Consider the following 24659-nt stretch of genomic DNA (forward strand, 5'->3'; position numbering starts at 1 on the left):
ATAGTAAACTGACATCTGGAGCATTCGTATGTGGAGGAGGCGACACAGTTCAGCTATCAGTTTAGAGGACACGTTTGTGCCCTGGTCTGTCAGGATTTCCACTGGTATCCCAATCCTGGCGAAAATCTTCACTAGTTCGGTAGCAATCACTTGCGTAGTCGCAGCCCACAGGGGCACGGCTTCAGGATAACGCGTTGCATAATCCACGAACACTAAGATGAAGCAGTTCCCCATCTTGCTTCTTTCAAGGGGGCTGACTAGGTCCATCCCAATCCATTCAAAGGGTATGCCAACAACTGGCATAGGAATCAGGGGTGCCAGGGATATGCTTTTTGGTCCCGCCAGCTGGCATTCCAGGCAGGACGCACAGTAGTCCCGAACCTCCCAATGTATGCCAGGCCAGAAGAACCGGTGAGCTATCCTCTGGAGGGTCTTTTCCCGCTCCAGGTGCCCAGCCCAGGGGTTTGCATGGGATAGTTGGAAGAGGCTTCATTGCAGCCTCCGGGGGACCAAGAGCTGACAGAACATCTCCTGGGTCCATGGTTCTTGCACTACCCGATATAGGCAGTCCTGCCATATCTCAAAACAGGGGCCCTGTGGGGGCCTCGGGGTTGGGCCTTCATCAGGGCCAGGACTGGTGGCCTGTTCCCAGGCCCTACTCTAGGGTCAGGTCCTCTCTGTTCCTGTACAAAGTCCATGTCCCGCTCCAGTTCTTTTTGTGTGTCCTCCACCAAAAGGGGCCTTATGGATGGGGAGGGTCGCAGGGGTCTCCGCCGATGCCTCTCCTCCGGGGTCGACCCGCGGCGTGCATCCGAGCAGCCCCACTCGTGGAGGCCTAGTCCTGTCCATCCATGAGTCGGATGGTTGGTACCTCCGGAGGATCTCCCCAAAGCCTGGCCAGTCTCATCCCAATACTACCGGGTAGGCTAACCTGGGGGCCATGCCTACATGGAGGTCCCCCTCCGGGCAAGAGACTTCTATCTTCACCCAAGCCGCGGGGTAGGGGCGGATGTCCTCATGCACACATTGCAAGTGCATCTGAGTGCCAGAGAGTTTGAGGTCTGGGACCAGCCCCTCCCATATGAGGGTCTGACTGCACCCCGAGTCCATGAGGGCATTTGCGAGGATCCCCTCGACCCGTACAGAGACCATGAGCTTTCCCGGTCCTCTCTTCTGGGCCCTTTGTCCGGCGACCCAGGCTTGTCCGTAATTGCAGTCCATAAATGGGCAATTCCGCCAAAAATGCCCTTCTTGTCCCCACTCCCATCACCCCTCTTAGGCCTCAGTGGGTCCAGGGCCTCCACCCAGTGGGCTTCCTCTCTCTTGGGGTTGTTGGGGTACCCGGGTGGCCCTGTGTCTGGACTCAGGGCTGGGGAGTTTCGGAGGTATGGGGCGGGTGCCGGACCACAGCTCCTGGGTCCCTGTCCCCTGGGGATTTCCTTTGCCTGGCCCGATCCTTCGACCGGAATTCCCTGCTACTCGGGGTGGCGCCTCAGCCCCCTCGGTGGACAAGTCATCCTCCATCAAGGCCACCGCTGCTGACAAGGTCGCCAGTCGATGTCAGTGTATCCAAGCTCTTCCTCCTGGAGGCAGGATCTGGGTGAACTGCTCCAGTGCCACCATCTTCGCTACCCGGGGTCCGGTCAAGCCCTCTGGGTTCACCCACTTCCAGCAGTGGTCTCGTATCCATTGGGCCACTGCCTGGGGTCAGGCCCCAGGGGGATACCGTTCTTTGCGGAGGCACTGGCGATAGGTCTCCGGGCTAATGCCGGTATAGTCCAATATGGCCTCCTTGCCTTCACCCAGGGGTACTCTAGGGCCTCCCGGGGATCGAGGCTATGGTAGGTGGCCTGGGCCTGTCCCGTCAGATAGGGGGCTAGTAGAGTGGCCCAATGCTCTGGGGGCCACCTGGCGGTGGTCACCACCTGTTCGAACATCACTAAGAAAGCCCTCTGGGTCATCTTCTGGCCCCATCTTAGTGAGGCATACCGGCAGTTCCCCCAGCATCTCCCTGGATCTGGCCACAGCCAGTAGGTCAGCTGTGGCTCCTGCTGGGCGTAATAGTGTGGCCATCTGCTGAACCAGGCGTTCTTGTTGTGCCTGCTGGTGCTCTTGATGCTGGGTTATCAGTAGCAGCTGCTGCTGGCTGGCCATCTGCTGCATCATCTGCACATACTGCTGCTGCTGTTGGGCTGCCTGCTTTTGCTGCCTTTCCAGCATCCACTTTAGAAGCTTCTCCGTCTCCATCTTGGGATTGATGGGGTGCTGCCCCGTCACAGCATTCTTAAAAGATGAAGGAATGCTTTCTACTGGAAGCCAGCTTCTCCTCTTGGAGTGTCCTACATTGTTCTGGTAAAGCACTTTATATTAGAGGTTGAGAATTCTTAGGCCTTGATTCTGGCATCAGATCATTTCACCTGAGCAGAACTCCATAGATGTCTGTGGGACTTCACATCTGTGTGAGAGTCCATGACAGTAGATTCAACTGAAGGATCAGAACCTTAATGTGTATCATATTTCTTCCAACAGGAATATCATCAATGACTTTTGGCAGCAAGCTAATGTGGTGCTAAAGTCTGAAGCATGAACTATGACATCTAAAAGAAACTCTTGCTAACATGAGCAATTTATAACTATAGACAATTTCCCCTAACCCACTCCAGCCCCACTAAGTTACAATATTCTTCAAAAATGCAATGAACTAGTTAAGGCCTTGATTACATTTTGGCGTCTTCCTTTGTATTTGTTGGCTAAGTGATCTAAGTAAAGAATACAAAAATAAATATATTGTATGTGAAGACATAATGAAGATGTGAAAAAAACCTTAGCAAAATACTGACATATGGCTGACCTTAAAAGTTGGCACATCTCTTGACAATATTGATTTAACATTTTTCTGATGCTATATTACCTCACCATGCCTTGGTTCAAAGTTAGTGAATGGGACCTAATGTGATTTCCATAAGTAAAAATGACATGGATGTTCTTTCAGTAATTTCCTTGTATTGAGATGTAAAACTCCTTGTTAATGTAAACATCCATTTTTAAAATGTAATGAAACATTAAACATAAGGCATAGTTTGGAACCATAATGGCAAAGAAAATATTAAATAAACTAAAAACACCCACATTTATATCCAGCACTGACCCAACCTACCAGGTTGAAAGGAATAAATGGATAAATGTGGATAAATGTAAAGTAATGCACATTGGAAAAAATAACCCCAACTATACATACAACATGATGGGGGCTAATTTAGCTACAACGAGTCAGGAAAAAGATCTTGGAGTTATCGTGGATAGTTCTCTGAAGATGTCCATGCAGTGTGCAGAGGCGGTCAAAAAAGCAAACAGGATGTTAGGAATCATTAAAAAGGGGATAGAGAATAAGACTGAGAATATATTATTGCCCTTATATAAATCCATGGTACGCCCACATCTCGAATACTGTGTATAGATGTGGTCTCCTCACCTCAAAAAAGATATTCTAGCACTAGAAAAGGTTCAGAAAAGAGCAACTAAAATGATTAGGGGTTTAGAGAGGGTCCCATATGAGGAAAGATTAAAGAGGCTAGGACTCTTCAGTTTGGAAAAGAGAAGACTAAGGGGGGACATGATAGAGGTATATAAAATCATGAGTGATGTTGAGAAAGTGGATAAGGAAAAGTTATTTACTTATTCCCATAATACAAGAACTAGGGGTCACCAAATGAAATTAATAGGCAGCAGGTTTAAAACAAATAAAAGGAAGTTCTTCTTCACGCAGCGCACAGTCAACTTGTGGAACTCCTTACCTGAGGAGGTTGTGAAGGCTAGGACTATAACAATGTTTAAAAGGGGACTGGATAAATTCATGGTGGCTAAGTCCATAAATGGCTATTAGCCAGGATGGGTAAGAATGGTGTCCCTAGCCTCTGTTCGTCAGAGGATGAAGATGGATGGCAGGAGAGAGATCACTTGATCATTGCCTGTTAGGTTCACTCCCTCAGGGGCACCTGGCATTGGCCACTGTCGGTAGACAGATACTGGGCTAGATGGACCTTTGGTCTGACCCGGTACGGCCTTTCTTATGTTCTTATGTTCTTAATAATCGGGAGAGGATCTACCATTGTCACAGATTATTAAAATTTGAATTAACTGAAGTTGTAATGTTTGCATAGAAATAATCTGGAGTATGTTTTTAAGGAGATCAAGAGGCTATATTATAGCACTAGTTGGCTCCACTATTGTTATGCTTCAGAGTAAAGTTACACTATGCTTGCAAGTTGTATTGGTCTGTTTGTACTATGCCTGGCCAAAAGACAATAAGACTTAAGTTCTGTAAAGTGGCACAGGGAGTTGTAAATTACACCTTGCTGCACCGGCAAAAGTGCCTTGCAACCCTGAGGGTTTATCTTAACTTACATAGTGTTACTCATGCCATCTGCCCTAAGGTTTTCTGTGAGGGGGGAGGAGCAGCTTTAAATCATGCTAGAGCCATGAATCAGCATACTTCCCAGCCACCGTGGTCATGCCCCCTTTTCTAGGTATCACCATCCACTTTTCAGGCTATGCTGGCTCCTCAGCATAGGGAACTGGCACAGCTGTGTGATGGGAACACTAGGGACCCTTAGCAGGGTTTACACTAGTGCAAACTCTGAAGTGAATATGGGCCTCAAAACGTAAATCATTTTCATCCAAAGCCACATATGAAAATTGCTATCCCTGCTCTGCCTCCTAAATGATTGAAACCTACTTTGGTATGTCCCTGAAATGCACAGAATCGGAGAGTGATCACAAGAGTCACAACATTTTATTATCATAATAACCTTTTTGGCTTGTTTGTGTTGGTTTTCATTCTCATTCATATCATTATCAAATTAATGTATTTATATGTTTATAGTTTTTACAATGTTTGTCACTAAATTTCAAATATTTAGTATCACATATACTCAGTAAGTAATGATGCAGTAATGCTTTTGCCTTTGGCACATTATGGCCTGACTTGTAGTTACTGATACTTGTGGTGTTGCATGTACTCTTGATCTTTTCATCAAAACATGACAAAGTGTAACACGGACAGACCCTGATCGTCGGCGTGCAGAATTGAACCTGGGCCCTTTGGAGCTTAGTTCATGAGCCTCTACCACATGAGCTAAAAGGCAGCTGCCTGTTTGCTAAAGCTGTAGAGCAGACTCATTTAACTCTCTCTAAGTAGTCTCGGTGCCACTAGGTGGAACAGAACACCACACCCAGAAGGTGTGTGGATTGCAAAAGCATTTAATAAACTGATCACAAACTGGGGAATAGATTCTACCCTCAGTTGTTTCATTGACTTCACTGGCAGTTGAAGGCATATGTTGACGGAAGAAATTGGATACATGAAAATGTAAATGGGTATATATGGGTGTATATATTTTAAGTCATGCATATTTATGTCATTTATATGTGTACTCACATAAACTGTGTATGTCTTCATGTAGGAGTCTGTGTGTGTGCATAATTGTATGACATCTCTATAGTTACAAAGACATATACAGTGTATGTGTGTGTCTTTGAGTACATACATAAACATACACAAACATATACATGGACATTTATATAAGGGAAAATATATCTAAGTAATCAATATAAAAAACTATAACATAGGGCCACATTCTGATCCCTTTCCCCACAATGAACACGCTGACTATCTCCTAATGCCCTGGGTAGCCCTATTGCTTTTAAGTGAACTCATAAAATAAGGTGTTATTCAACATAAGTAAAAATATTGGAATCTGCCACTAAATAACTGTGGTCTTGATCCTTCAAACACTTACTCATGTGAGTAATTCCATGCATGTGAATAGTCCTAATGAGTTCATTGTATCTGATGCTGAGAACTCACAGCTGCCACTGAAATTGCAGATGCTCAAAACCTCTCAGGATCAGGACCAATGGGGGCTATTCATCTGTCTGAAATTAGCAGGATCAGATCTAAATTTGTATAGTTTATGGTCTTCTCCAGATATTCTACTTTAACACTTGGGACCAAATAGGAATAATTTTAATTAAAATGGGAGTGCTGTGGAAGCAAATTTGCACACTGAAAATGGTACCATCATTCCAAAAATTGCATCACTAAATAAATATGCCAATTAAAATCTTGAACAGCTTTGACAGTGTTGATTGATATGATTTAATATAAGGCCAGTTTCTCTTTCCTATGCAAATCTTTACATTTTAGATATTTCTTTATCAACATTGCATTCTAAAGTTGTATGGTCAAATCTAGCAAAGAATTTATGCTTCACAGGAGTTGGATACTTAAAAGGTGGTGTTGATTGTTTTGAATAGATCTGAAATATAAAATATTCTGTATAACAGTGTATTTTGAAGAATATATTTATTTCTTGGGAAGGTGACTACAGTACATATAACTAGTTTTTACTGTTTAAAAAAATAACACTAGGTCTTTGGATGAAATAGTTTGGCAATGTAATAAAGTAAACTCTGTGTTCTGATATGTTTTAATTGATATTTTTGCTCATTGTTTTTATGACTAAGTCCTGAATATCTGGTCATATGTTTTAGTTTATCTCAAACAGATTAAAACTTATCAAGTTTATCTCCATAATTTTATGTTTTTGAAGACATCTTTTAAAAGCACGTTGAACAGTTCCAAAAACCTGTAGGAAACTCTGAATATCAGTGTTCAATAGTCGAATGACTGGGTAGGTATTTTGCTTGCCAGGATCCCTTCCAAACTGCTTATAATGCTGCCATGATTTAGTTACCTTTCCTGAAAGGAAGACTTCTTCCAGTGATACAACAGTATTGGAAATGTTGGTAAGGAAATGGAGAGATATTCCCAGAAGTGCTGCTTTGCAGAGATATTGGGCCATATTTTATGTTGATTTAAAGTGAGTGCAATGCCACTAAAGTCAATGGGACTACCCAGAGTGTAAATCGTTGCAGAATTTGGCCTGATATGCTGCCTCAATTTGAGCACCAGTTTCTATGCAGTATAGCTTTGCTTAAAACTACTAGATATTTTGAATCTAATCCATCTCTTACCCATTTGTACCTTAAAATAAATAGTTTCACAATAAATATTTTTATATAAAGCCAACATTTTTATTAATTGCACTTTAAACTTTTAAAGCACCATTTAATTACCTAAATTAGGAGAACATATCATTCCAACTTTCTTTTATTCTAGCAGGGCCACCCAGAGGATTCAGAGGGCCCGGGGTCTTCGGTGGCAGGGGGCCCCCGCCGCAGATCTTCGGGGTACTTCGGCGGTGGGTCCCACAGCGGAAGGACCCCCCGCCGCCTAATTGCTGCCGAAGACCCGGAGCGGAAGAAGCTCCGGGGGCCCGGGCCCCGCAAGAGTTTTCCGGGGCCCCTGGAGCGAGTGAAGGACCCCGCTCCAGGGGCCCCGAAAAACTCTCGTGGGGGCCCCTGCGGGGCCCGGGACAAATTGCCCCACTTGCCCCCCCCCCCCCCCGGGCAGCCCTGTACTTTAGATATAAATGTAAAAATACATGTAAAGATTCTAGTATTCCCCTTTCTTTTTACCTGCATTTAGCATCAACCTGTTTGGGACCTGGATGTCATGTGTGCCAGAAACGGAGAGTCCCCAAGCCAGAAACTCCTGAAAGACTCCTTAGCCGCAAAAGAACTGCAGACCATGGAAAAACATCTAGCTGGTGCGTATAGTGACAAGGAATCGTAAAACATCAAACCCTATACACCCAAGTAACCCACTGAAATCAGTTGAACTACTCATGTGAGTAAGGAGAGGAAACACTGTCTGAGACACTGACAAAGGTAGATGAGAAATTGAATTGTAACCTCTCTTTCACTTCGTTTGCTATTTTCTTCACAGGAAAAAAAGACATTTATTTGAAGCCAAAGATTTTAAACTTGACTGTGTTTGGTAAGGTAATTAAAAAAACTGTCCTGAATATTTCATTACATATTTATTCCCATAGCTCAGTAATACCTCAAGTGGTAGTGAATTATTGTTGCTAGACCCCCAGGTTATAAATCTTCCAAAAGACTTCAACAGACCAGTGTATTAATAAAACACTGGCCTGAGGCATAAGCCAGTCAGCACCTTTCTGAGATTTAATGAGAGTTCCGGTTGATGAGGATTAGGGCCATTGTGTATGATAGAATCTCTGCTACAGTAGTGATAGTAGTAATTTTTTTAAGAGTACAATAAAGTAACAGGGCCGCCCAGAGGATTCAGGGGGCCTGAGGTCTTCGGCGGCAGTGGGCCCCCGCTTCAGCGGTAATTTGGCGGCGGGGCACTTCGGCGGCGGGTCCCAGAGCGGAAGGACCCCCCGAAGACCCGCGGCAGGGGGCCCCCGCAAAATTGCCGCCAAAGACCCGGCACTTCAACGGCGGGTCCCAGGGTGGAAGGACCCCCTGCCGCGGGTCTTCGGGGCACTTCGGCAGCGGGTCCCGGAGCGGAAGGACCCCCCGCCGCCTAATTTCTGCCGAAGACCCGGAGTGGAAGAAGCTCTGGGGGCCCGGGCCCTGCGAGAGTTTTCCGGAGCCCCCGGAACGAGTAAAGGACCCCGCTCCAGGGGCCCCAAAAAACTCTCGTGGAGGCCCCTGCGGGGCCCGGCGCCTGGGGCAAATTGCCCCACTTGCCCCCCTTTCTGGGTGGCCCTGTAAAGTAAACCAAAGTTTGGGTGAAAGTATTTTCAGTGTTTCTTGAAAAATGCATTGGGAAATCTAGAATACAGTTTCCACTTTTTTCTTTTTCATCATAATGAGTATTTTCTTGCTTCAGCTTTAAATATGTTATGAATGATTCAAAACATACACCCCTTTAGTTGTAGAATAAATTCAATTTTACTCTGGATGATTGGTTAAATTAAACAATGAATAACAGGAAAATATTTTTGCAGTATTCATCTTTTTAAAGGGCACACGTACAGCCCTGCAGGCCTGTGATATATGTGCTGCATGTCATGCCACTTCATGACCACACCATAGAAAATAATAAATCTGCCTTTTAACAAATGTGACATTGGAGGCATGAAGTTGTGGCACATGCACAAAAAGGTAAGTTATGATATAAACCTATTTTCAGATCACTTTTTTCTTAGTAACCACAGAACTATAGGGTCTGCATACTCTGCTGCTTCTGCAGTTTAGATGTGAAGAAATAAATACAGGCATCCTGATCTTAGGGGTGAGAAGTTCCTGAATTCTAATCCCAGCTCTTTAACTGGTTTACTATGTAGCCTCAGGAAATTCAATTACCTACCTGCCTCCATTTCCCCCTGCGTAAAATGTACAATATCATTACTGTCTCAGGTGATATCACACAATACATTTACCTTTTGTAGCACTGGACTTGAGTAAGCAAATGTGAAAATCCCTACAAAGAGTTGTAATTTGCATTTGTTTCATCCAATATCTGACACATCCACATGTATAGAGGTCTTTAGCCTAATTAAATACCCTCCCTCCCACTATACCTGCATTTACCTGTCTCTTTTTGAGGATAAGCCTAAAAACTTAGCACTCCTTTAATTGAATTTCTAGGTGCAGCCAGGGAGCCCATTTAGCAACATTTGGGACTGCTGGTATGCCTACGTCCCCCAATGATATCTTAGGCCAGGAGGTTTCCTCCCCATCATGATTGTCAGAGTGCCCAAAAGGCCCTTTCCGCAAATTCTTGGGGCATCTTACCTTTCTGTAAACTTTTGGGGTTGAAAGCATGCCTGCTCCTTCCCCTACTTATTGGGGGCTGATTTGGTGTAGGTCAGCTCATACCAAAAGCAAAGTTAGCTCTTCCCACTCACCCACGCCTTTGTGGAACAGTGGAATCTAGAAATCTTCCACTTGATCCTGCTGCTTCTGTTGATTTGATAATGTACCATTGACATGGCTTCAGGCTGAGCTGCACGTTAGAAATCTCCTTTTTGTCTCTCTCAAGTGCACCTTTTAGGTGACAGGCCTGGCTTCCTGCATCTTTCTCAAGGGTCAACCATGCAATTCAGCTACATTGGAACTGGACTCCAGATGGCAGCCCCTGTGATTCTTGACTCTGTTAATATGACAGGCCCACCTGTGTCTAGCCCCTATAAGCACTTTTGCTCCTGGAGCCTGTGATGGCAGCTGCTTAAAGTAGCTCAAAAACAGCTTCCTCAAAACAAAACATTATGTATTCACCCAAAAGGTACAAAACATGCGGAGCAAAGAGTTAAAACAAACAAACAAAAGCAGAAAAGACCTATGTACCTATTTTTCCTTACCTAAACTTTAATCTTACCTTGCAAGCTTTGGTAAGTTCCATTCAACCCTGTTACTCCCACCTCTCAGTTGGAAGAGGCAGTCTGCTTGCTTCAGTTTGTCTCCTTCTCAGTGTCTCTGTCAGCATCTTCTCCCTCAGCAGCTTTTGCCAGCCCACTCAATCCCCCTTCTTCCATAGGCCAGCATTGTCAAGGTTTTAATACCCTCTTTGATCCTAGGCTTAGGTCTGGGAAGGTCTAATCATTTTCCCCATTGTTTCCTCAAAGACCCTTAGTATTGTCTGGGCCATACCTTATCTTTGCCCTTGTTTTATATCCTGTTTTTCCCCCTCTAACAGCCTCCTTTGATTTAACTCCTTGTAGTCAGTCAGGATAATATCAAACAGGTGAACTGGGGTACATATTTATAAAATAAAAATACATGTAACTCCCTCAGACTCCATTGCAGTTCTCTGGCACCAGCACAAAGAGTAATGAGATATTCTGAAATGTCTTCTCTCTCCTCACCCAATTGTTTGGGTTGTTGGGAGCTGGCACTAGGTTGTAGACTCCTTTGATAGTCTATTTCGCTGTTGCTGGATATACTAGAATACAGAATCTTTCTGGTCAGTTCACCATTGCCAACCTTCTTCTACTACCTGTACTCCAGGGATAAGGTACAGGGTCACAAAATCCTCTTGACTGGTTGCTCCCTCATGTCCAGCCCTCCCTCTATTTACCACACCCAAAGGTTGGGCATGTCATGTCCCCTCCCTGTGCCTCAGTTTCCCCATCTGTGTAATGGAAATAATGGTATTAAGCTCCTTTGTAAAGTGCTTTTGAAATCTACAGATGAAAAGTGCTATATGAGATCTAGGTATTTTATTTTGTTTGAGAATGGTTCTTGTTGAGCATCTGTTTCCCTGTGACTGGTTTTCTCCATTTGTCTGTGTATCAGGAATGGGATTTTGGAATATGTAGACTTGCCTGGGCAGTTCTCTTTATTTACAAAATCTAAACTTGCAGTATTTGGGTTTGGTTCAGCAGATGCAAATGCAACATTTTTAGCAGGTTCAAATTTTCACCTATACAGTGCCCCCATCATTCCCTGCAGACTGCACCGTAATGCTTTCATCTAAATGCCAGTCACACAAGTTACAGCTGTCCAGTGGCAGCTTTATATTATACACAGGGTGAGAGGCTTTTTTTTTTGGTAGCTAATTCAGGCAACTTTTCTGTTTGGTTTGAAGGAATAATTCTGTGGTCACTGCTCTCTTCCTGAATGTGTTTTATCACAAAAAGAACTTTTTAATGTGTTAAAAACCTTATGAATGTGTTGTGAATCAAACTGTTGTTCTGGTATTTCTGATACATAAGTAGGATACCCTTGGATCACTCTGTTACCCACATGTTATTTTCATTTAAATAACATTAACAGGAGGTTTTCTGACAAAATCCCAAGTCGTGTCCCAACTACAGTATTTGATGTGTATCAAATAATACTGTAGTGTTGGAAATTCAAAACTAGGTTTATTCATTTAGTTGGAAAAGTTGATGTTGAAGTAAAATCAACAGATGTGGTATGTATTAAATAAAACTGAACAGTTGTGAAAATCTTTTTAATTATATACGGAGAAAGTGATTAAAATAGCTTTTTTTCTGTAGAATCAATCACTAATTTAAAATCATGGAAACATGGACAAAGAATACAATGTTTATAGAACTCTTACTAAAGCATGGATATTGTAGATCAGTTTTCGAGCATGATCTCCTCTGCATCAAGGTGAGGAAGTTAAAGAGTTTAGTCATTTTGCAATGATACAGGTTAATTTTAATTTAAAAGAACACATACCACATTTGGTTTAAATTATGAAACTTACATTATTGCTTGTTGACCCCGGAGATTTGAACCAGATATCTTACAAATTTCAAAATGACATGTATTGATTTTTTTAAAAGCATACAGTAATTATTTCAAAAGGTAAAATGAAAATAACTGCTTGATTTTAATGAGGTCAGTGTTTCATTTAAATTGTTTTAAGTTTAAAGCAACAATAAGAAATATCCTTAACTGTCTACTAAATATATAAACAATAATGACCCTTGTAAATTTGCTAGTAGGAAAACATTTGTTCACTAAAGAGTCTGGATAGTATATCCTTTGAGATTTCACTGACAATTTTGAGTCCACCTTCTGTAGTATCAGTCTTCTAACATGTTGAATATCTTATTTTAGACTAGCAGATACAATTTGTTTTTTATTTTTAAAAAAGTAAATGAGCAAAATATTTAATAAAATATGAGCACATTTTAATGTAGACCAATTCTACTTGTGTATACTCATAATTTATAAATGTATAGTATAAACATTGTGCATATTTGGTAAACACAGGTGGAAGTGGATGAGAATAGATTATAAATAATAGTTTTGGAAAATCAGGTTTGGGATTGCTGTAGGATTTCTTGTATCCTGAAGTCTTTGCTGTTAAGTCATAAATGCAGTGCAGATTTTCTGTGGGTTGGAGGCTTCATTATACACATAGAGCTTGTAGTCCATGGGGCTATGCCAGTTCCCAACTGCTGAGAATGTGGCTAATACTGTTTAAAGCAAAATGACACTGCTGTTGGTTCTAAAGGAAACTGATTGTGTGTCTCAAAACAAAGTTAAATAGAGTCATCTGCCAGTGACGGTGTGAAATTGACAACAGTGGTGAAACATAAACTAGATGATTCAACAAATGTCTTGTCAAGTTTCTTGACATGTTTACTTGTGAGGGTTTTCATTTTGCTAGCATAGTAAAGTACCAAACCACTATTACTGTAACTTTGTTGGACACACTGTAATGATATAATTTACCTGTAAATTAGAAACATAAATAGCTTTTGAATGAATTCAGAAGCAAAGATTCTTCAGTAACACTCAATTGTCCTGGCCTAGATAGGGCTTTATTTTTTAATACCTTAGAAAAGGAAACTCCCATTGAGAGTTTGGCTTGTGTAAAGCTGAAGCCCCTTTATGGACCAAATTCTACTCTTGGATTTTAATGCATGGCTTCTGCTGAACTTAGTGAAACCTGTGCATTTTCAAACCGTGTGTCCATGGAATTAGATGCTGAGATGGATTGGAACCACAAAATTCAGATCCAGAATATGTCAAAATTTCAAACACACCAGAGTTCAAGCATGTTTGGTCACTTATAAGGATAGGATCCAGGAGTTAAATTCAGATTGTGAATCGAGTTTAGATTCCACCCTCACAAGAGCTGAGGTTTGTTCAGAGCCAGAGTTTTCCCCAGTCTTTATTTGTTACTAAAGAGAAACCTCATAGAAGTTAAGGGAATATAACTTGGGAGAAATAATGGAGGTTATTATTGGTTTTAATGCCTTTCATATCAAGAAAAGATAATTACAAAGTGATGTCATATTCCATTTCTGAGGAATGAACTTTGGAGAAATGGCTTGCAAAAACATATATTTTGGATTGTTAGTTCTCTGTCTTCCATTGCAGGGATGGCTGAGAGATGATGAGTAGGTTTTCTCTCCACAATCTCAAGCTGTGTTCACCATTCATTCATACTTTAAATCAATTTTAAAATCACGAAGAAGAGAGATTACATATGTTAGGCTTCTCTACACGGACAGACTGTGTGCAGTATACATCTGCAGCACTTTAGCCTGCTGTGCTTAACTGCCCATATGGACCCTGCTATCATATACCAAAAATGCTCTTTGACCTGCTGTTTCAAACAGCAGAACATCAAAGAGCCCTATGGAACTTTTAGTATGTGATCACAGGGTCCACATGACAATTTAGTGTGCAGCAGGCTAGAGCACTGTACATTCAGACCCTGGCTTGCCATGCACCAAGTCACCATGTGGACACGTCCTCAGTGTATCCTTCTTTTTATTTTAATGTTACTGTTGTCTTTTTTCTGTGTGCAGACATTGAAAAGGACCTAGCACTCTGGGAAGAAGCAAGTAGTAGTCCACATATTAATTTAGTTACAACACACCATCCAGGAAATCTTCAAGCCACAGTAGGCCAAAATTCAAAGCCTCAAGTGCCAAGTCAAACTGGGAAAAATATTCAGCTGCAGCTGCAAGGAAACAAATCACCACTGCTTCCTACTAACAGCAGAGCGCAGGTCTCCAGTATCTCAAACAGTAGGCCTCAGACTTCCAATATGCAGAACAACAGGCCTCCAACGCCATCGACTCCAGGAAGCAGACCTGCAACCCCAAATAGTTTGTTGCCACGACCTCATACCTCTAGCAACCAGGGAAATAAGGATGGAATCGTTAGTATGCAAAGAAGCAGATCCTTAACTTCTAAGAGTCAAATTGGGAGGACTCTTGGCACTCCTTCAGGGCTAGCTGTACAAACGAGCGGAGATATTATAGGAACTGTCCCTCAAAGAATCAGTTTGTCCGAAGTAAGATTTCCAATATATTTATTTTTTACTAATTTTAAGACCATAAAAACTATAAAATTAGGATGTGAGGGTTTTTTATTTGTATTTTAGTTCCTTGTAGTTAGGCTTGGAGGAATATATTTATTTATTTTGAAACCTGATTTGATTTTTATTGGTAAAAGTTCGTAAACTACAGCAGAATTAATGCCACTGAGAGCAATACGATTTCTATGAGAATGCTTATGTATGGAATTTTAATCAAGATTTTTTTAGAAATGTACAGGTTAATTTTTTGTTCACAGAGCTGACTAATCTTACTTTTATCCAACAGAAAAGCCACTCAAATATTTGACAGATAATAGTGATTACTTAAGTTTTGAATTGGTAGATTTGCTTTATAATATCACTGAATTACTTTGAAATGAGAAGAAAAGCTAATATAATAGAGCCAGTAGCTAATAAGTTTAATACTGCTTTGCAAACTGGGCTGATTCATAGCATTAAAAAAAAGCCTGTTTCTTACATAGTAGTGGGTTTTACATAATTAGTCTGCGGTGAAAAGAAAGACAAGTTACTTTGGAAATTGAATTACCGAATTTAGAACACTTTTTAAATAGGTTGGTTAGTACAGAAACTTTAATGCTATTTTTGCAGAGTTATATTAGCATTTCCTTTAGATGAGCTATTTCTGAAAGCATATTACTGTCCTTAAAATGGTTTTGGAAATGACATAGGGCATAAAAGATGTCAAATCAGGTGAATTATTTTTAGAGCAAAATTTTTAAAAATCGCTGTTGTTTAGAGAGTTGTAGTGTATGGTGTGGAGATGGGTAAACTGAGGCAAAAGTGACTCCACAGCTGTAAAAGGTGGGGAGTCAGGCACTCCCATTAGATCTGGCTGGAAAACTGACATCCCCTTCCTCTAAAAATTGTGCATTTTTGAAATGGACTGAAATGAAATGCCACAAACATGAAATTTTTTTGCAGAAAGGGTTTTCGAGGGAAAAATAAAATCACTTGTGACATTGACAAGAGCCTTCCAGCCCAGCTGCCAGAGAGACACAGAGCCTGACTGCTCAGCCTCCTTCCAGGAGCCAGAGAGCCTAGCCACTCAGCCTCCCCACTCCTCCAGCTGTATGCCTGCCCAGACACTGACATTTAGTTGTCTTGGGGGGTCTTTAATGCCATAAACTTAAAGACCTAGGGAGGTTAGGCACCTATAGGATTAGACAGTAGCTGAGTAGGGCTTTTGTGAATATCAGTGGTGCCTAAATGTTGGACTTAAGCATCTGCCACTTTAGGAGCCTAAGTCCATGTGAATCCTACCCAAAGTGCTTCCTCACTTGGTTTTCATGTTTTCTTGGACCTTTCTACAGTGGAAGCCAGGGAGACTACTCTCCATTGGCAGCATATTTGACCATGCTCCTCCTGCCTGGGAAACATACAGCCTTAAAATGGTCCAGTCCTGCTTGATTTTAAACAGCAGTTTCTCCATACCCTGGAAACTCCATCCAAATGAGTAAGGCTCATGTCAGGAGCCACCTGACCATTAACCTTATCCACTTCAAAACCTAGCTGTGTTCCTGTCTGAGAGGTGGTCTAATGGATAACACTGCATCTCACAATTCCTACCTGCTTAGAGTCAAAATTGTAAGGTGAACTAGGAAGTGGAAGAAACTTAAATATTAGGAATCCCCATTCGTATTAAGTAATTCCTGATGTATGGCATAAAACACCCCAGTCTCCAACAGTCAATGACTGCATTTTCCATCCTGGTGATCTGCACTGGCTATAGTACAGGCTCTTCCTATGCAAAAAGAATTAGTAATGAAAAGATGTGGGATAACCCTAAATGTGCAAAGGACCTCCAGGAGATAACCAAAGTCTGGACTTAAGGGGAGCGCTGCCCATGCAATATCAAACACCCCAACTTTTAAGGGTGGCAAAGTAGATGCAACACTCCACAAACATACACTGAGCATATGAGCTCCATCAAGTGACATCTTGGGGTGACCTTTTCACCTGCTTTCTTCTGATCTGTTTTGAAAAATGAAGGGACAACTCAAACACTTGCAGGCCTCTGACACCTGCAGCCTTGTTATGGTTGTAGTTGTGATAATCCTTGATTTTGATCTTCCCTTGATGTGGCACCTGCCCAAATTTTGGTATCTCCCTCCTCATCCCCAAGCAGTACTGGAAGTCCCTCATAACCCTGCCTGTCTTCTCCTCATTGGCTTCTGTTCCCAGGTGGTCTTCCTTTGCTTACTGGGGGCAATGTAACATTGTCTGTCAGTGGCCTGGCCACAAGCCCAACTTGTCACTCGCTAACCATGTTCCTGAATAACTTTCTATTACTTTGGGGAGTCACCCTGGGGATATCCACTGGGGTAGGCTGTGGGATAGGGAAAAGCTGTGGTGGCAACTGCATAGTCATTTCCCCTTGCCCCCTAATTGAAGAAAGCAGTCCATGACTCTCTTACCTACCCAGGCCATATGGGGACAGAACCTGGCCACCAGAGCAATGTGACCTCTGCCATCTTTGTGATTGGGACACCACTCTGTTAGCCATGAGTACTCCTTTTTGGCTGTCTGGCATGCCTTGGCTTCTGAATGGTTAGAAAAGGAGAGATGGGCTTTCTGAACATACCTAATAAGCATTTCTGCCCCATGACACTTGGTGTAGCTGTTTACAATGAGAAGTTCTTCCTTTGCCTCAGTCTTCACGGCTGAGGATGTTAGGGAGATTCCCAAACCTGAGCCATCCTTTGTAGGTGACACATCTGAGGAATTGTCACAGATTGAAGTGTCACTAGAGGAGGTTTTGGAATTAATTGATACACTTAACAGTAGCAAGTGTCCGGGACCAGATGGCATTCACCCAAGAGTTCTGAAAGAAATCATATGTGAAATTGCAGAACTATTAACTATGGTTTGTAACCTGTCCTTTAAATCAGATTCTGTACCCAATGACTGGAATAGAGCTAATGTAATGCCAATATTTAAAAAGGGGTCTAGAGGTGATCCCGGCAATTACAGTCCCATAAGTCTAACATCAGTACCAGGCAAATTAGTTGAAACAATGGTAAAGAATAAAATTGTCAGACACATAGAAGAACATAAATTGTAGGGCAAAAGTCAACATGGTTTCTGTAAAGGGAAGTCATGTCTTACTAATCTATTAGAGTTCTTTGAAGAGGTCAACAAACATGTGGACAAGGGGGATCCAGTGAACATAGTGAACTTAGATTTCCAGAAAGCCTTTGACAAGATCCCTCACCAAAGGCTCTTACGTAAATTAAGTTGTCATGGGTTAAAAGGGAAGGTCCTTTCATGGATTGAGAACTGGTTAAAAGACAGGGAACAAAGGGTAGGAATACATGGTACATTTTCAGAATGGAGAGGGGTAATTAGTGGTGTTCCCCAAGGGGCAGTCCTAGGACCAATCCTCTTCAACTTATTCATAAATGATCTGGAGAAAGGGGTAAATAGTGAGGTGGCAAAGTTTGCAGATGATACTAAATTGCTCAAGATGGTGAAGACCAGAGCAGACTGTGAAGAACTTAAAAAAGATCTCACAAAACTAAGTGATTGGGCAACAAAATGGCAAATTAAATTTAATGTGGATAAATGTAGAGTAATGCACATTGGAAAAAATAACCCCAAATATACATACAATATGATGAGGGGCTAATTTAGCTACAGCTAATCAGGAAAGAGATCTTGGAGTCATCGTGGATAGTTCTTTGAAGACGTCCACACAGTGTGCAGCGGCAGTCATAAAGCAAACAGGATGTTAGGAATCATTAAAAAAGGGATAGAGAATAAGATGAAGAATATCTTATTGCCCTTATCTAAATCCATGGTACGCCCACATCTTGAATACTGCGTACAGATGTGGTCTCCTCATCTCAAAAAAGATATACTAGCATTAGAAAAGGTTCAGAGAAGGGCAACTAAAATTATTAGGGGGTTGGAACAGGTCCCATATGATGAGAGATTAAAGAGGCTAGAACTTTTCAGCTTGGCAAAGAGGAGACTAAGGGGGGGATATCATAGAGGTATATAAAATAATGAGTGGTGTGGAGAAAGTGAATAAGGAAAAGTTATTTACTTGTTCCCATAATATAAGAACTAAGGGCCACCAAATGAAATTAATGGGCAGCAGGTTTAAAACAAATAAAAGGAAGTTCTTCTTCACACAGCGCACCTATGGAACTCCTTACCTGAGGAGATTGTGAAGGCTAGGCCTATAACAGGGTTTAAAAGAGAATTAGATAAATTAATGGAGTTTTAGTCCATTAATGGCTATTAGCCAGGATAGGTAAGGAATGGTGTCCTTAGCCTCCGTTTGTCAGAGGGTGGGGATGGATGGCAGGAGAGAGATCACTTGATCATTACCTGTTAGGTTCACTTCCTCTGTGGCACCTGTCATTGGCCACGGTCGGTAGACAGGATACTGGGCTGGATGGACCTTTGGTCTGACCCAGTATGGCCGTTCTTATGTTGGCTGAATCCTCTTGGCCAATTAAGAGGCCCCTTTGTATCCTAGAGGCAACAAAATTGTTGTGGATTTGCTGGGAAGGGTCAGGAAGCCCTAACAAAAATTCCATGGCAAATATGGCCCAGCTCTTCCTTTTAAGTTTGCATGAGAGGTCAGGTTTAACTGTTTTGCAGCCTTTATAACTGATAGTGGTTGTTTCCACTCCCATTTCAGTATATATGCTATGTAAAGAAGAAGATAAGAGGGGAAAAGTTACATTTGTTCCTTCTAGGCACATGCCATGAAAGAAGAAATTCCATTAGATGAGAGGTTTCAGAGTAGCAGCCGTGTTAGTCTGTATCCGTAAAAAGAACAGGAGTACTTATGGCACCTTAAGACTAACAAATTTATTTTAGCATGAGCTTTCGTGAGCTACAGCTCACTTTTTCGGATGCATAGAATGGAAAACACAGACAGGAGATATTTATACATACAGAGAACATGAAAAGGTGGAAGTATGCATAACAACAGGAAAAGTCTAATCAATTGAGATGAGCTATCATCAGCAGGAGGAAAAAAGACTTTTTGAAGTGATAATTAAGATGGCCCATAGAAGGTGTGAGGAGAACTTAACATAGGGAAATAGGTTCAATTAGTGTAATGACCCAACCATTCCCAGTCTCTGTTTAGGCCAGAGTTAATTGTATCTAATTTGCATATTAATTCGAGTTCAGCAGTTTCTCTTTGGAGTCTGTTTTTGAAGTTTTTTTGTTGCAAAATTGCCACCTTCAAGTCTGTCACTGAGTGGTTAGAGAGGTTGAAGTGTTCTCCCACTGGTTTTTGAATGTTATGATTCCTGATGTCAGATTTGTGTCCATTTATTCTTTTGCGTAGAGACTGTCCGGTTTGGCCAATGTACATGGCAGAGGGGCATTGCTGGCACATGATGGCATATATCACGTTGGTAGATGTGCAGGTGTACGAGCCCCTGATGGCGTGTCTGATGTGATTAGGTCCTATGATGGTGTCACTTGAATGGATATGTGGACAGAGCTGGCATTGGGCTTTGTTGCAAGGATAGGTTCCTGGGTTAGTGTTTATGTTTTATGGTGTGCGGTTGCTGGTAAGTATTTGCTTCAGGTTGGGAGGCTGTCTATAAGCGAGGACTGGCCTGTCTCCCAAGATCTGTGAGAGTGAGGGATCATCTTTAAGGATAGGTTGTAGATCTTTGATGATGCGCTGGAGAGGTTTTAGTTGGGGGCTGTAGGTGATGGCTAGTGGCGTTCTGTTATTTTCTTTTTTAGGCCTGTCCTGTAGTAGGTGGCTTCTGGGTACTCTTCTGGCTCTGTCAATCTGTTTTTTCACTTCAACAGGTGGGTATTGTCGTTTTAAGAATGCTTGATAGAGATCTTGTAGGTGTTTATCTCTGTCTGAGGGATTGGAGCAAATACAGTTGTATCTTAGAGCTTGGCTGTAGACAATGGATCGTGTGGTGTGTCCGGGATGGAAGCTGAAGGCATGTAAGTAAGTATAGCGGTCAATGGGTTTCCGGTATAGGGTGGTATTTATGTGACCATCGCTTATTAGCACAGTAGTGTCTAGAAAATGGGCCGCTTGTGTGGATTGGTCTAGGCTGAGGTTGATGGTGCGATGGAAATTGTTAAAATCATGGTGGAATTCCTCGAGGGCTTCTTTTCCATGAGTCCAGATGATGAAGATGTCATCAATGTAGCACAAGTAGAGTAGGGGCGTTAGGGAACGAGAGCTAAGGAAGCGTTGTTCTAAGTCAGCTATAAAGATGTTGTCAGTGGCACTGCTATGGGTACTCACATGGCCCCTCAGTATGCCAACATCTTTATGGCTGACTTAGAACAATGCTTCCTTAGCTCTCGTTCCCTGCTGAAGTGAAAAAACAGATTGAAAGAGCCAGAAGAGTACCCAGAAGCCACCTACTACAGGACAGGCCTAAAAAAGAAAATAACAGGACAGAAAATACTCATCAGCAACCGCACACCATACAACATAAACACTAACCCAGGAACTTATCCTTGCAACAAAGCCCGATGCCAGCTCTGTCCACATATCCATTCAAGTGACACCATCATAGGACCTAATCACATCAAACACGCCATCAGGGGCTCGTACACCTGCACATCTACCAACGTGATATATGCCATCATGTGCCAGCAATGCCCCTCTGCCATGTACATTGGCCAAACCGGACAGTCTCTACGCAAAAGAATAAATGGACACAAATCTGACATCAGGAATCATAACATTCAAAAACCAGTGGGAGAACACTTCAACCTCTCTAACCACTCAGTGACAGACTTGAAGGTGGCAATTTTGCAACAAAAAAACTTCAAAAACAGACTCCAAAGAGAAACTGCTGAACTCGAATTAATATGCAAATTAGATACAATTAACTCTGGCCTAAACAGAGACTGGGAATGGTTGGGTCATTACACTAATTGAATCTATTTCCCTATGTTAAGTTCTCCTCACACCTTCTATGGGCCATCTTAATTATCACTTCAAAAAGTTTTTTTTCCTCCTGCTGATGATAGCTCATCTCAATTGATTAGACTTTTCCTGTTGTTATGCATACTTCCACCTTTTCATGTTCTCTGTATGTATAAATATCTCCTGTCTGTGTGTTCCATTCTATGCATCTGAAGAAGTGAGCTGTAGCTCACGAAAGCTCATGCTAAAATAAATTGGTTAGTCTTTAAGGTGCCACAAGTACTCCTGTTCTTTTCATTAGCTGAGAGTGCACCATGGCTATACTGTATTTACTGTACAGGATGCAAAGCTGAAAGCTTGAGAAAAAAGAAAACAGGCAATCTGCTCTTCTCACTTACCCGGGTGTAAATCAGGAGTAACTCTACAGAAATAATAGTTAAAAGATGATGAACTAATTCAGTAAACACTATTTTAAATATATCTGTTAGTGCTCTAAGTACATTTCCTGTACAGCTTTTAATGTGAAGCAGAGTTATGTAAGGAAGGACTGAACTCTGAAAAGAAAATACTACTAATAAATAAAATCCAGAGAAATTATTCTTTTGTCTTGTGACAGAGACAATATTCTAACCAGGCTTGGTTTAATGGTGTTAGAACAATTCTTGAATAATTTGGCAAAGATTTAACATGTCAGCTGTTAAGCTTTTTAAAAATGCCCAAGACCTTAGCTCTTTAATCCCCCTCAAAAAGAATTATAAGTTACCTAATGATCAGAGTATGTCAACATATGAATACCTGTCTCTTGGAATAGATAATATCTTGTAGCACCAGCAGGTGTGTTATATTACCAGCTCTGTTCAAGGGCAAACTGAATTATAACACAGAAATGTTACCTGGAGAAATAGCTTTTATTATCTCTATAAAATTAATAAATCAAGGTTTTATGCCCTTTTGTACATAGCATTTTAGGCATTTAGTTTTTCCTTAAGTATTTTATGTAGTTTGATTTAAAAAAATGGTGAATTCTGTTTCTCTGTTCAGGACAGAATCCATTAGTGTCTGACACAGTTCATTTATAGTTCTTACAAACTGGTGTTGAAGGAAAAGAGCCCCATTGACTTTCTTGTTTTCAGTTTCATTTCTTGAACAAATGGAATTTTACAATCAGTTTACACGTCTGAATAACTCAAAGTTGTTTTCAGTATATGTACATTTTTGTTTTAATGTGTCTGTTAACAAGAGGAAAGTTGAACTAGTTTGAGTTTACCATAGAGTGAGGCATTAAACCTTAAGGGACAAATTCTGCTCTCAGTTAGCCTAATGTAAATCCAGAGCAAGTCCTTAACATCAGTGGACTTACTCTCAATTTACACTGGTGTAACTGAAAGCCAAATTGTTATCCCTTCTCAGATCCCTTTACCTGGGTAAGAGGGCTGTAATGGCATAAAGGGGATCTAACGTGCTGGTTCTGGACAGGGGTGGATTCTCCCCAGTACAGGTGCTGGTGTGATGGGGATGCAGGGGCAGAACCACAGTATACAGATTTGTGAAGATTCTAAGCTGCAGCCCATAGTACAGCCCTGAGAGACTGCTGTATCTTAGGCCTTGAGGATTGTCTAAGTTAACTTGGGGACCACACGATTCCCTGAAGCAGCCCACGACTGAAAGGGAACAAAAGTAGCTTAAAGTCTCCCCATCCCATTTGGGCTGCAGATTCTCTGCTGAACCTCTTAGAGGCACACTGCAGAATTTGGCTCTCTGGCAAAGAGTTTTATTTATAAAATTCTAGATGTTAAAAATGCAATAAAGCAGTGGGAACACCTACTGATCTCCCTGCTAATGAAGGATTGTTCCCTATGCCACATTTTTTAAGTGAGTTGAACAAACTAATTTGTTTATAATTTTTCTTGGGAGATTACTACAGCTGGTTCAAAAATTACATTTATTCACTTTTTTTAGTTGTCCTTGTTCTTTACTGTTTACAGTTGTCTGATCGCTTACGGACAAATTCTGGAGTACTGTGTGTGCTCATGCCCACTCCTCTACTAGTGATGGCACTGGGACTAGTAATGGAATTACTTAAGAGAATGTTGACTATAGCTGTATCTCTACTTGGACAGCATGTGGTCTCTCCCCCTCCCATCAAAAGTGTCTCCCAGGCTCTTGCTGCTGTCCTTCAGTAGTGGGGGGCGCGGAAAAGAGGAAAAGGTTTCCAAAGCAGTGTGCCAGAGAAAGGGGCAGCTACACAGAGTAGAATCCCTCTAGGCAGCTTTATTATACTTGAGTGGCACTTCCATGGCAGAAACTTCATAAGTGGCAATAATAAGTGGGAAAAATTTAAGAACTAAATTCACCCATGGAAGCTCCATGCATGCCTCAATGTTCAGTGCACTCTCTTTCATTTTTCTTCAATACCGGCCATGTGCAGTCTCCTGTTTCTTTATTAAAGGAATCAATTAATAATGGACAATGCATGGACAATTCTACTCCATAATTATAGGAATTCCATAAATACCTTCCATAGTATCTCAGGCTAGTGAAGAAGTGTAGGACAGAGTTCCATATTCATGTATTTTACACCATGGGGGATCTCTTTGTGAGATATTCTGATTCTGTTCTACAGAGTTGCTTTGAACAACTCTCCCTGTTCTGTCCTTATGCTTTAGGAAAATCGTGGAGTAACCAGATGATCAGAAGGGCTAAAAAAGTGGACTAATCAGTGTGATAGCAGCATAAACAATGCTCCCGTGCTTCAGGAATTCTGCTCCATAAACCAGAAAACTTTGCCCAGCTCTGCACTACAGTCACTGCAACTGAGAAAACACAATAAAAATAAACATTCATAATGCTAAAGTTTTTGGACCTCAGCTCTGTGCATAGCAACTTTCACTGTTGAACTTTAATTTTTGTTAATAGATTTTTTTTAAAGCATTCCCTAGTCATATTTAAGGTAACAGATTCTGAGTATTTAGAGCGAGATTCTGAGGATCTGGTTCATAATCTTTATAACCTTTATTTTCAGTCAGACTTACCACTGAAATGTTAAGACCATCTATTTACCTTTGGTTGCTAAACTGCCCTTCCCCGCCT

The 24659-nt window shown here is 41.7% G+C and overlaps 1 protein-coding gene across 7 annotated transcripts in view; it reads left to right on the top strand.

Moving 5' to 3' along the window:
- The window catches only part of C2H8orf34 (chromosome 2 C8orf34 homolog), a 292844-nt gene that overhangs the window by 227779 nt on the left and 40406 nt on the right, over window positions 1-24659 (top strand). For 6 of the 7 annotated variants that reach the window (XM_039522706.1, XM_039522711.1, XM_039522710.1 and 3 more), the window contains exons 11-12: window positions 7550-7670; window positions 14157-14647. In XM_039522706.1, coding sequence (XP_039378640.1) covers window positions 7550-7670; window positions 14157-14647 — 612 coding nt within the window. Of the gene's footprint in view, window positions 1-7549; window positions 7671-14156; window positions 14648-24235; window positions 24319-24659 lie in introns of those variants that run through there. The other variant, XM_039522712.1, reaches the window with a different exon arrangement.

The sequence above is a fragment of the Mauremys reevesii genome, linkage group 2 (genome assembly GCF_016161935.1).
Source record: "Mauremys reevesii isolate NIE-2019 linkage group 2, ASM1616193v1, whole genome shotgun sequence".
Taxonomy (NCBI): domain Eukaryota; kingdom Metazoa; phylum Chordata; order Testudines; family Geoemydidae; genus Mauremys; species Mauremys reevesii.